The 13,846-nt window shown below is 33.5% G+C and overlaps 2 protein-coding genes across 2 annotated transcripts; one reads left to right on the top strand and one right to left on the bottom strand.

Moving 5' to 3' along the window:
* Positions 1-861: 861 nt before the first annotated feature.
* On the bottom strand, positions 862-2,820 carry LOC112696021 (uncharacterized). The gene has a single exon (XM_025748599.3). It carries the CDS (start codon positions 2,603-2,605, stop codon positions 1,127-1,129), a length of 1,479 nt encoding a protein of 492 aa, XP_025604384.1. The 5' UTR covers positions 2,606-2,820; the 3' UTR covers positions 862-1,126.
* A 5,781-nt stretch (positions 2,821-8,601) lies between these two features.
* LOC112696020 (pentatricopeptide repeat-containing protein At2g41720) lies at positions 8,602-13,773 on the top strand. Its single transcript, XM_025748598.3, has 10 exons — positions 8,602-9,037; positions 9,136-9,308; positions 9,513-9,618; positions 10,169-11,278; positions 11,382-11,487; positions 11,569-11,773; positions 12,324-12,456; positions 12,575-12,679; positions 13,054-13,174; positions 13,286-13,773. Exons 1-10 carry the CDS (start codon positions 8,663-8,665, stop codon positions 13,372-13,374), a joined length of 2,523 nt encoding a protein of 840 aa, XP_025604383.1. The 5' UTR covers positions 8,602-8,662; the 3' UTR covers positions 13,375-13,773.
* Positions 13,774-13,846: the final 73 nt, after the last annotated feature.

Genomic DNA, 13,846 nt, shown 5'->3' with positions numbered 1-13,846 from the left:
TGCTTTAACGCCGCACGAAGTAAAAGCAGAATGAAACACAAAACAAAAGGCAAAAGCATCGTAATAAGCACGTTTTGGTGCCCCTATCTCCTTTTGGAAGGTGCTGCTGGAATTTCTCATTAAATAAATCGATTTTGCTTATAAGCTTTCTTTTATAAATATTTATTTATTTATTTATTGCAAACGCGTACATTGTTGGAGCCAAAAAGATCACAAGCACATGCCCTAATCAATGCCTTCTACAGCTCCTTCTTTTACATACTCACCCCCCATTGAAAACTTCACTTTCTTTTTTTTTTCTTTTTTTTCTCCTATAATCCCTTTTTCTTTCTTTTTAATTTGAGTAAATTAATTAGATTAATATGAGATTAAGTAATGTTATGCATAATATTTTTTAATTATTTAATTTCTAAGTTATCCTGTTTAGAAAAGAGGTTAATTTGTAGGCTGAATAAAACATAAAAAATATTCACATGAATAATTTTGGAACAGAATAGCAGTGTTAAAAAATATGGGCTCTTTGCTAATAAGATTCACTTATATAAACTTCAAATATTTTATAAACAATTGGTCTGAAGAAGCAGTTTCCTTACAATGGAAGGTGCTTACTGCTTAAACCAAGGTCTAAAACCAGAATATTTAAATGAAATATTTAAATGGCTGCTAGGCTTAGTACTGTCAATTTGATATAAAATATATTTTGATGGAAATGCGAAAACAAAGGTCCAAAATCAAAGTATATTTTAAATGGGTATTGGCAGAAAATTTATAGCATGCTCTGCTTATATTAGACCATGCATGACAAAAATATATTATTCATCATAATAATATGGACTATATATATAACACTAGAACATTGCATGCAGGGTCAAAATCTCATTTTATTCACTATGAAAAAACTAAAGTCCATTTAGCTTTTACATAAAAGAATACAAAAATATAATTAACATGAAAAATATGTACAACTAACTGAGAACAAAACTGATAATCACAGTGCTAGACTGAGAACCTTTTATGACCAACCAAAAAAAAAAAACAATTAATAATTCTAATGACAACAACAATGTGAAAATTTGTGTGTGCACTAAGTGTTTTATTTTTTTATTTTTTTTAAGCTAAGTAATTGCTAACAATCTCTATAGACAGAAGAATCAACCACAGAAGAACAAATTTGCTTTTTAATAACAGAACTAATTAAATCATGATTACTCGTTGTCCCGCGTTGAATTATTGCATAATCTGAAAGCGACGCGCTCGAGTTTCGCCCACTGAGTTGACTCGCATCAGGGATCGACTCGCTCGGCTCCATTAACTCAACGCCTTTCGCCTTCAACATGAACTCGTTCCCGCCGGTGAGTTGACTCAGTATCGCTGACTCGGACACTGAATTCTTCCTCTTCCTTTGCTGCATCGCTGCCCGCACGATCTCCACCACAACCGCATTTGCCAACCGCCGGACGCCGCGAGCGCCGCCCATCACGACAGCCGGGTTGACCGGGCGCTGACTCGTCCGAGTCGCGTCGTTATTCTTCTTCCCGTGCTTCACAAACAGAAAAACCGACTCCGACTTCCGATTCCTGACTCGGCCGAGCGGGTCATTCACCACCGCCGCGTTCTTCACGTCCACGAGCATCACGTGCTTGAAATTGTGTCTGACTCGGCCAAGCAGCATAGGGTAACACGCCCACCGCCGTAGACTGAGCGGAACTCGGTCCAGAAACCCTGCGAGCGAGTTCTCCGGGTCAAGCTCCGCCGCGTCGAAACTCAGCACCGATCCGTAACTCAGCATCACCTCGCCACCGCCGCCGCGGCGACTCGACTCACCGTCACTCGTATTGATCCTTGTTTTCTTCCCCCATAGCGGTTCCGCGATCTCCTCTCCCTTCTTCCCAACCCTAACAAAGAAGCGAGTCACATCGAACGTTGACTCAGGTAACTGGCTCCATCGAGTCGAGTTCAACTCAGAGTGCAGCTCAACAAGCGAGGAGAAAGCTTCGTTCTCTTCGCGAATAACCGGCGCGAAGGAGGAGGAGAGAGAACCAGAAGCGAAGAGAAAAACGACGTCGGTTCTTGCAGTGAGTCCTGAGCGGTGGATTAATCTGAGAAAATAACGGAATTCGTGGACGGTGGTTTCGTCGGCCACGTGGCAGATAACTAGATCGGTCATTGCTCTTGTTCCTCTACGGTATAAGGTGCCCATTCTCTGAAGTGCCTTGGAGGGAGAATAATGTGAATGTTGTGATTTGAAGGGCGTGTTTGGCCAGAAGCGCTTTGGTAAAAACCAATTATTGTGGTTTTGGGTTTTAGATTGGGCGAGTTTAGTTGGTTGGTTGTTGTTATGATGAAGTGTGTTAGTGGGTTCAAATGTGGAGAGTGTGAAGAGAAGGAGAGTAAGGAAGAAGAGGAGTGCACATATGGAGATAGTTGATTGGGTCTTGGAGAGAATAAGGTTGTTAGAGTTGGTTCTCTTGAAGGTGGAGTTTGTGTTAGGGGCATTGTGGTTCTGAGGGAAGAAGACTAAGAGAAGACCCATGTCGGTGGTGTGGGTGGTGGTGCCTGTGGCTTTTGCCTTTGCCTTTGCCATTGCCATTGAAAGGAGCCCCATATGGGAAAACGGGGGTGTGACTGTGTTTTGTTTGTGTGTGAGAGAGTGTGGGAAGTTTTTTTTTTTTGTTTTGCTGGTTAGTGGTGAGTGGGCGATGGTGATGGTGAATTGGTGATAGTGAGTGCTGTGTATGTGAGCTTCAGAAAGTGGTGGATGCTCAATAGATTAGTATATGCAGTTACTGTTTTTTTTTTTTTTTTTCATTGTTATAGCATTTCCCCATATTATTTTGGGTTTCTTTTTTTAATAGAGAAATAATAGGAGAATTAAAAAAACCCAACTATGTGAAATTTGAAATAGTTATTTTTTAAAAGATTTTCTCATAATTTATTATCCAACAAATTTAACATGAACATGTAACTAAAGAGGAATGTTATGAGAATTTATTATTTTTTGCTATCAATAAACTATTAATATTTAGAATATGAAATAAAATAAGTTAAGTTGTTAGATTACTAAATTAAAAAAATTAGATTAAAAAAAGTTAAATTTTATTAATTTCTAGTATTTTTCTGTAATTAAATGTCAATAATTGAATTCAAAAAATAATAAATATTAATTAATATAATAATAAATATTTTGATGATATTATACCACTAAGATATTATATTTAAGGGTAGAAAACTATTTTTATTTTTATTCCCTCAATCTGAAATACCTCCCAAATCAGAACTTCATTTAAGAGTTTCTCGTTAATTAATAAATAGCTACATTTATAAGATAGATTCAAATTTTTGACATTTACTTAAACAGACTAATGAGTTAATCATACTCAACTTAGTTCAAGAAAAATTTATTATAATACCAATATTTTTGACAGAAAAAAAAGTAAATTTATTAGTATTGATTTAAATATATAACAAATTTATATTTATTAATTATTTTTTTTAAAATAGTCAGATAATAATAAAAATAATAAATTTATTAGTTATGTAGTATTTTTTTTCTTTATCATTTTTTCCCTTTCTTATATAAAACACATTCATTGTCCTTTTTCTCTATTGTTGTTTTCCAAATTGTTATAATAGATGTAAATTTTAGGCTTATAAATAACATTCCCCTTTCTAAAATATTGTTATGTATCTATTAAAATAATCGGAAAATGTTTTTCTTTTTCCTATTATTGATTTGGAATTTTAAAGAAAAGAGCAGTCAGACTGGGACAGGATCTTAAGATTCTCAAGTCTTCTCTGATTTATTTCTTCATCCCCCTCCCCCTTCTTTCTTCTCTTGAATTCTATGATTAGATTCATTGCAAATCAATATCACATAATTATTTCCACGAGGAATATCACATACAATAATTATATAGTTCCATTATTGGTTGCATTATATTAAGTAACTACTGATTAATATAATGTTAAATAATAAATACCACTGGGATATAATTGTTATGACTTATGATAATACGATATCGAAGGAAATTACATAAAATTAAACTGTTACATGCGTGAATGATTTCTTAATTTGTGTTCGTTATATACTCTCCGCAATAATTATTCATCGATATTCAGAAAATCTGGGCGATAATAATTGTGAATTTTTAAATTCAATATTTATATTTACTTTAAAATAATATTATACGTTAAAATAAAAATAAGTGAGAAGATCAAATATCAACTTAATCTTAAACTGTCACAAAAAAAAAACTTAAATCTTAAACTCTCGAAAACAATAATGTACATGATATATAGTAGAGGTATTTTATTATATAGTAAAAATTCAGATGAAATCGACTTCATATGAAATTGATAATTGAAAGTTATTAGATAAAAATTTAGTCAAATCAGTCAAATTATTTAACGGTTCTCAACTATCAATTTCACGTTAAGTCGAGTGAGTTTTCACTTTTTTATATTAATAATTGATGAACCAGTAAAAAATGACACATGTACACGTGTTCGGTGAGTGTGCAGTCTGCACCATACATTCACACCTGGATATCATGAAAACGGCGTCGTATTGGACAGCCAAAGATTCAAAGTTAACAGCTAAAAGAGAAAAAATGAAAATAAAAATTAAAAAAAAAATGTTTCTGCCGACAGAATTGCACATAGTTAGGCATATATTTAAGTATATCGTACAGTGATAATTTCAAACCAAATTAAATTTATGTAAGCTAAGTCCAACTTAATTCTAATGCTATTCAATACCGAATTTACTTTCTTAACTACAGAGTATTATGAAAGCTCTATTAGTTTTTATACACTTTTGTATCCACAAATTAAAGAAACACGTACATGAAGTAAAGTTACGAATAGAATATTTAGTTTAATTATGTGCTTCAAGCTCTAAATATTAACTTGATCACTATATGAATAATAATATTCCTAAAACATTGTTCTAGCTAGAATCTAATTACCCATGCCAAGGATGCTAATTAATATGTCACACAAGAACTTCAAAAAAAAAAAAAACATCTCAACAACAAGATCAAATCCACTCTAAATATATGGTATCTACCAAAAAAGCTACTACCCAAAGAGTGAATTGAAAAATCTTCATTGCATGATTGTATATCATTAAGATATTGACACCGAAATTATAGGTTGAACGTAGAAATGGCATCGACTTAACATTGAAAGTAGTTACTAGTCCTATGATGAAGCCATTAGAGATTTTAGTAGGGGTATTCAAGCTTTGGTGAGGCTTAAAACCTTGTTGGAATTTAAGATATATTTTATTGGATTTGAATTTTTTTTTTGAGTCGAGTTCGAGTTATGCTTCAATTAGCTGATCTAGAATAGAGTTGTTTTCTATAATTAAAAATATATTTTAGAGTAAAATTAGTAATATTATGTTATAGTTTTATAATTTAATTAATATTTTTTTATATTAACAGTATTATTTTTGTTTTAAAATAATTTATTTTAATATAAATATAATATAATATTTGTTAAATTTATTTTTAAAATTAAAATTTTACTATTTTAGTATATAAAATTTATAAATTTGTATATATTAATTTTACATCGAATCAACTCCTTCGATTTAATTCGGTCTATTTTAGATTATTTTCTAGTTAAATCAAAATAGGCTCAACGATTTTTTAAGTTCAGATCTAATTAAATCTGATCCGATTTGTCCAGTCCATAAACACTTTTAATTTTTAAGTTTAATTTTAATTTTAAAGATGTACTATAGTATAATATTTTATAGTTAAATATCAATTTAATAAGAACATAATATTATGTTATGTGTAGTGCACAAAAATATTTTCCTAACCCAATGCTCACAATTCAACTTCTTCATTTCTTATGCTCTATTGAATGCATAAACAAGATTTTTTTTTTTCACTTCAACAACTATTTCGGATGGATTTAGGAAAGGAGTTAATTAAATGATATTCATAATTTGATATATGAATGTAGGATAGAAATTAGACAAGGACATTGAATGAAGAGGGGGTCCCAATATGGATGCAGTACATGGGACTTGGTGTCACAAAAACTGTAGTAAGATTAGATCCAATAGAAGCTTCCACGTAACAAAGCACACACAAACACATGGTCATAAGGTGAAGAATCATGAACAATAATTTTTAATTTTCATGTACAAAAGTACTACTAATGTCTAAATCTAATGTATATATGTAGTGTGTGGTGGCTCAAACACCAGCCCCTGCCTCTGGAGGGTCCTGCTACTTGTGTCGGTACCTTTGGAAAGCTAAGCTTGTTTTTTACTTACCCCCTTCCGAATCACATGAACTAATTTATATGTATTCATCATCATATGATAATGGGGTTATGGATACATCAAAGTAATTGACTGTCAGAGTATGTCTTTAGTTAGTTTTATAAGAAAGATGACTTTCACTCACACTATAAAATTATAGAATAAAGTCACGTATAAACTCTCAAAAAATTATATTTTGAATAAATTAATTTTTAAAAAAGTATTAATATATGTTACTTTTAAATTAATATTTATATAAAAATTTAAGATAAAAATTTGAATTTAAATTAATTTATCCATATTTATTATTTAAATAATTTTATTGATTTTAAAAAAAAGTTAATTTATCTAAAATATAAATTTTGAGGAATTTATTTGTCACTCCCCTCAAAATTATAAATTCACCAGCCAGATCAAGGAATCGGTAAATTCAATTTCAATTGCGTGGATGTGGTGTCATAAGTCATAACTCATCATCTAGTCTTTCAATCGAAGGCCATCAAGGATTCAAATTCCAGAGTCAAATTGTTAGTGTTATAAGTGTGAGTAGTGTTAAAGTTAGTTCTATATAAAAAAAATAAGAAAGAACAAGAAATTTATAAGATGAGAGACTCGTTAACTTGACGTTTTAAGATTTTGAGTTGAATGTGATGTTTTCTCATCTTATGTTTTTTCGATGGTCGAAAGTTCTTTACGATTGGCCCAACAAAAACACATAAAATTTATTATATTTAGGGCTATCTTTAATATTAAGTAAGAGTATTGTAATTTCTATTAATTATATAAATTTTATTTTTTATGTATTATACTCTTAGTCAATATTTTAAATTTAAGATTTAAAATTATATATTTATTTTTAATAATAAATTAATTTTTAAAAAAGTCCTGTACTTTTTTTTTTTTGCATGCGGATTAACATTTATGACCGTGACTACTACTTTAATTAACTTCAAATGACTGGCAACAAAAGAATTAAAGTGATGATATTATTGGTAAACAAAAAATAAATAATTGGTAAAAGCCATAATATTGCTTAAATTAATGCCGCCCATGTTAATAGGACATATTGACAAATCAAAAGTCAATAATTTTATGCAAAATCCATGAAAGAATGAAACGAGCATTGAGATGCAATAAAGTGAAACATAAACAAAGGAATACCGGGAGGGGAGTGATTGAAAATTTTGTGCCCATGTGCCCTTGTTGCTGCTTCAAAATTATTGATAACCTTCACCAACAAGTTTCTTCCATAGTTTCTATTTATTTGGGTTATTTTATTTTAACAGGTTTGACAGCTACAAGCCTTGACAATGTGTACCTTCCTCTACCCTCTTACATAAATTTCGTGGAGTACACTTTCCATTGAATTTGTAATGTGCAAAGCACTTGTTCTTATAAAAACTATTCCCAATTTGATCATCTGTGTGAATGTACCATTTATGAAGTCACCAAATCAAATTGTGGCATGAAAGGTGTAATTGCGGAGAGCTAGATATTCAGAGGGATTTATTATTATTATTTTTTGGGTGAACAAAAATATTAAATTAATAAATGCCAAAAACGTTTTCAATAAAAATATTATTTTAATAATGTGTTAATAAGTTTGTTCGGCTTCAGACCCATCATTTTTTTTTGGACGGTCTTCAGACCCATCATTTGATGCTCCTTTTTTTTTTTTTTAAAGCTATTGGCATATTTGGATAAAATTTATAAAGTGAATATTGCATTTTGAAAGGTAAAATAAAGCAATTTCACTAGTGAATCAATAAAATAAAAACCGAGGCTCATTTTTTTTTTATTAATCTAAGAATAAAATTTCTCATTTTACTCTCTAAGTGAAGATCATCATTTTAAAAAATCTGAATTTGGAGATATTTAGACTATAATTATAACAAGTGGATAAAAAAATGGCATTATCATTTTTTGTTGTCAGTATATATTGACACATAAAACAGTATTGATCTCAATTTTATTTAAAAAATAAAAAGCTTCAAAATGATCAATCATATGGGGTCTTAATTTTTTTTTGTGACAATCATATGGGGTCTTCATTATTAGAATTTAGAATTCTTTTTTTTTTTTCGTCATATTAGCTCTTTCTAATGGAAGGTGTTCCTTTTCGTAGGACAAGCATGAGCCCAATAACACAAAAGGCCCAATATATAGCCCAATTAAACGGTTCTATGTTTCAGAACCATAACATAGTTGGGCCTGAGATCGTAGGCAAAGACCAAGCCCCCTCCAAAAAATAAAAAATAAAAACCAGAAGAAGAAACTTAGAAATTATTTAATTAATTATTATTCATTTATTATTTATAGCTAGAAATACAAATTTACAAATATCTCATTTTATCCGCTTCTCAGCTCAGGCATCTTCCGCCAATGGCCACTACCACCACCGCACCTCACTGTCTCTACCAACTCGGGGGCACCGCCGCCGCTGAGTCAACTCGCATGCAAAGCGCCATCTTTTGCAAGAAAAAATCCAGTAAGACGGCATTCGAGGAGACAAAGCAGGGCTTCGTGGACTACGACCGCGGCCAGCACGACGTCTCCGACAGGCTCTCCGGCCTCCGGAAGGACGACATCCCCGGCCGCTACCGCGTCCGAGTCGCCGGAGACCGATTCCAGAGAGACTGGACCGTCTCGGAGGTCGTCGACCAGGTCCTCGCCCTCACTCCTCGCGATGACATCGACGGACTACTGAACCGCTGGGTTGGGCGCTTCGCACGCAAGAATTTCCCTTACCTCATTAGAGTATTATTCTTTTCTCGCTTCATTGAATCGTTTCCAATTTTGCCGTGCTTAACTGCTTCTTCTCGATTTTTTTGTGTTGTTCTTTTTTCTTTTTGTAGGAGTTGACGCAGAGAGGGTCGATTGAACACTGCATCGCAGTGTTCCGGTGGATGAAGAACCAGAAGAACTACTGTGCGCGTAATGATATATACAACATGATGATTAGGTTGCATGCTAGGCATAACCGAACTGACCAGGCGCGTGGATTGTTCTTTGAGATGCAAGAATGGAGGTATGGTACTCCATGCAATGGAGTTAAATCGGCGGAATTCAATGTTTATTAGATGTTATTCCATTTGGTTTGAATGCAAATAGAAATTGTTCTTGGACTAAGTGTTTGTGTTTACTTGCTAGTAACTTTAATTTTGCGAAGGTTGTTGATAATCCTTGTTTTGTTTGGTTTTGTACTTGATTGTTAATTTATTTACTTGTTTAGGTGTAAACCTGATGCTGAGACTTATAATGCTCTTATCAATGCGCATGGTCGAGCTGGACAGTGGCGTTGGGCGATGAATATCATGGATGACATGCTGCGAGCTGCTGTGTGTACTCTGTATTTTTCTTCCCTCAATCTTTAGTGAGTCTGACTTGTTGTGAACAACCTTCTTTTTGTATTTATCTTTTCGTATAATATTGTATCTTTTATTTCTTGATGACCACTCCCGAAGTAGAACCATAAGGTATAGTTTTCCATGTGATCTCGGTTGCAGCATTGATTTGAGATTCCATTACATGTAGACATAGGTTGTATTTATTTAATTTGATGATGAGAAACCTCTTTCTCTCTCCCTGTGCCAGTTGGTTAGTGTGAACCAATGAAGCATATAGGTTTCATTCTGGTCAGTGTTTATTTGCTCTATGTATCATCCACTTTACCTTACACTCGTTGGCGATGGGGTCTTGAAGCAGGTTAGAAATGAGTAATCAATCCTGATGATGGGATATTTGTGATCTTACCAGCCATGCATTGGTTTCTTTTTAAAGATACTCTGCTGTTGTGACTTAAAATTTTATTTAAAAATAAGCACTTTGATGGTTTGTATCTTAACTTAAATTTTAGTTTGTAACAGACAGACACTTCTATTATTGCAGATTCCGCCAAGCCGGTCAACCTATAACAACTTGATAAACGCCTGTGGCTCTAGTGGAAATTGGAAAGAAGCACTTAATGTTTGCAAGAAAATGACAGACAATGGAGTTGGGCCTGATCTTGTTACACACAATATTGTGTTATCTGCATTTAAAAGTGGGGCTCAGTATTCAAAAGCTCTGTCTTATTTTGAACTAATGAAGGGAACTCACATTCGTCCTGACACAACTACCCTTAACATTATTATCCATTGTCTTGTGAAGCTTCAACAGTATGACAAAGCCATCGATATTTTCAATTCCATGAGGAAAAATAAGTCAGATTGTCGTCCTGATGTTGTAACTTTTACTAGCATCATACACTTGTATTCTACATGTGGGCAAGTTGAAAATTGCGTGGCTGCATTTAATATGATGCTTGCAGAAGGGCTGAAACCCAACACAATCTCATATAATTCACTAATTGGTGCATATGCTGCTTGCGGGATGGACAAGGAGGCACTTGTGGTTTTCAATGAGATCAAACAAAATGGTTTCCGGCCAGATATTGTGTCCTATACATCTTTGCTTAATGCTTATGGAAGATCACAAAAGCCTCAAAAAGCAAGAGAAATATTTGCAATGATAAAGAAAAACAGATTGAAGCCTAACATTGTTACTTACAATGCACTAATTGATGCCTACGGATCTAATGGTTTGTTGGCGGAGGCAATTGAAATATTGCGTGAGATGGAGCAAGATGGAATTTATCCAAATGTTGTCTCAATATGCACTCTCTTGGCTGCCTGTGGGCAGTGCAGTCAGAAGGTGAAGATTGATACAATCCTATCAGCAGCTGAGATGCGAGGCATTAAATTGAATACAGTTGCCTATAATTCAGCTATAGGAGCCTATATGAATGTGGGGAAATATGACAAAGCTGTAGGCTTGTATAAATCTATGAGGAAGAAAAATATAAAACCTGATTCTGTTACTTGCACTGTGTTGATAAGTGGTTGTTGTAATATGTCAAAATATAGTGAAGCTCTAGTTTTCATGGAAGAAATGATGCATCTTAGACTTCCTTTGACCAAAGAGGTCTACTCTTCTGCCATATGTGCTTACAGCAAACTGGTAGGGCTTCTGTTAGGACTTAGAATGCCTCTCAACCGAGTATCAATAAAATTTGAGACTTGTGTATCTTCTCTTTAATATCTTGTATATGGTAATGTTTTAGGGACAAGTCATAGAAGCAGAATCCACATTTAACTTGATGAAATCATCTGGTTGCTATCCTGATGTAGTGGCATATACTGCAATGCTTGATGCATACAATGCAGGAGGTAAAATAAATTTCAACCACTGAATGTTAGGACTGTATTAACAAATGTATGTCTTAATTTTCAACTCTATTTTAATTTCAGAGAATTGGGAAAAAGCATATGCACTCTTTGAAGAAATGGAAGTGAATGGCATCAAGCTAGATACGATTGCATGTGCTGCCCTGATGAGAGCCTTTAATAAAGGTGGTCAACCAGGAAGGGTCCTCAGTCTTGCAGAAAGTATGAGAGAAAAAGATATTCCTTTCAGTGATACCATTTATTTTGAAATGGTATCTGCCTGTAGCTTGTAAGTTCAAATTTAAATTTGTCTATATATCTCCACTCTCCTCAAATTCCTTTTACTTTTCTAGTTTTCTTTTACTGTGTACTTTCTTGAAGCTTCCTAAAATGTTCCTCTCTAACTGTAGTGCATCCTGTCTAATGGTCTTCACTCTTTTAAGTTTTAACACACTTCAATGAACTTCATATTCTGAATTAATTGCACACCTCATCCAACATACTCACATTTTGGCATTTTTATTTAGCATATATTATTTCCAGACCCATAACATTATGTTAAAATTTTGATATCACCGGTGGTCGGTTGAACTTGAACTTGAAAAGTGTGTTCTTATTATGAAATTCTAAGTTTCCACAACTTTGGTGCATTTGATATTATTTTTTCCTACTAAAGCACATAATATTTTATGAAAGACTGAATAGAAAACAAGAGCATAGATGGATATTACTTAAACTTCTTTAATTGCTAACCATTATTATAGTGTGGTAATATTTTTATACAGTTATGGTATCCTATTATCATATCACTGTCAAACTAAGTGTATTTTGCAATAAAGATTGCATGATTGGAGGACAGCGGTTGATATCATGAAGTACATAGAGCCCTCACTTCCTGTAATTTCGTCTGGATGCTTGAACCTTTTCCTCAAATTTTTAGGAAAAAGTGGAAAGATTGAAACTATGTTGAAGGTATCTCTAATATTCTCCAAGATAATTGTTATAACCACCTTAAATATGATCTCCCACTAGATTGGTATCTCTTTCTCACTACCTTCCTCTCATATTGGCTTATTTTTCCTGCATGCAGTTATTCTACAAGATGTTGGCATCGGGTGCTGATATTAACCTCAACACTTATTCTGTTATATTGAAAACCCTCTTATCCTCTGGAAACTGGAGGAAATATTTAGAGGTGAGCTCTGTCAGTGTTTATGGCTTTGTGTTGTGTGCATTAATAACAATGATAGAAACAGGTTCGACATGCACATTCTTTAGTTGGTTTCCGATAGGAGAGTGATTTTCTACATTTTTTCAACTAGGCAACAACAGATTCTTAGTTTTGTTGCATGCATAGAGTTTAGTGCCTACAAAATAAACTTCTCAAAATAAGAATCATGAAATCACTATAAATAAGATCTCCCATTGTCAAAGTGGTAAGTGCCTTCAATGAGACTTATACTAGTCCTTTGGAGACTTCCCATTGTTCAGTATCGTGAAGTATGATTTTTCTGAACATTTTATGTTGTAATACTTCACATCTGGAAAATTAAGCGAATTCTGATGCAGGTACTACAATGGATGGAGGATTCAGGAATTCAACCATCAAACGAAATGTACCATGATATATCCTCCTATTCACAAAGATGTGTTGGGGCTGAGAATGCTGCAGTGGTAAAAGAAAGACTTGGTATGGAGATTCACACTGTATTTCCTAATATTCATGTGTATGGTATTTGGGTATTGTCATGTTATTTAGAGAGTAAGGCCTAACATTTACATTGGTCATGAACTTGTACAGAATCCGTGAAGGGAAAATCCAGGGAACGAATTTCTCCAAGTCAATCACGTGAGTCCACTGCACTCAGCTCACCCTTGTTTTCGAATTAGTTATTACTTAGCTAACATGCTGTCCCAAATCTAATTTCCTCTATAGACACAAGTCCATAAGATAATTGGATGAGTGATAAAAAAGTTACAGTTCACTTCTATTGTGAGTTTGCATAAAAGGAAAAGAAAAAGGAGAAGAGAGAGGGGGGGGGGGGGACTTGTTTCTAAGGAGTAATGCGTTTGAGATTTTGTGGAGAAATCATTATTTACGCAACACAGATGCAAATTCTTACAGTCTCAACGGTATGTATGTATTTTTTTGGGGGTACTGAGATACCAACCAATGTAGTATAATCAAGGGATAAATGTGATATTAACTAACCTCATAATTTACTGTAAATTTAAAGGCTTTGTAGTGTAACAAATTGCGCAATAACTCAATTCTGATCTGGTTTCAAATCTCCCTCCCTAGTATCATATGGTAACTCTTTCAAGACTGAACAGAAAAGCCTTGTATTTGTAATGTAGGCAT

Source organism: Arachis hypogaea, chromosome 6 (genome assembly GCF_003086295.3).
Source record: "Arachis hypogaea cultivar Tifrunner chromosome 6, arahy.Tifrunner.gnm2.J5K5, whole genome shotgun sequence".
NCBI lineage: Eukaryota > Viridiplantae > Streptophyta > Magnoliopsida > Fabales > Fabaceae > Arachis > Arachis hypogaea.
Note: the sequence above shows the minus strand (reverse complement) of the source record. Positions and strands in the feature narration are given on the sequence as shown.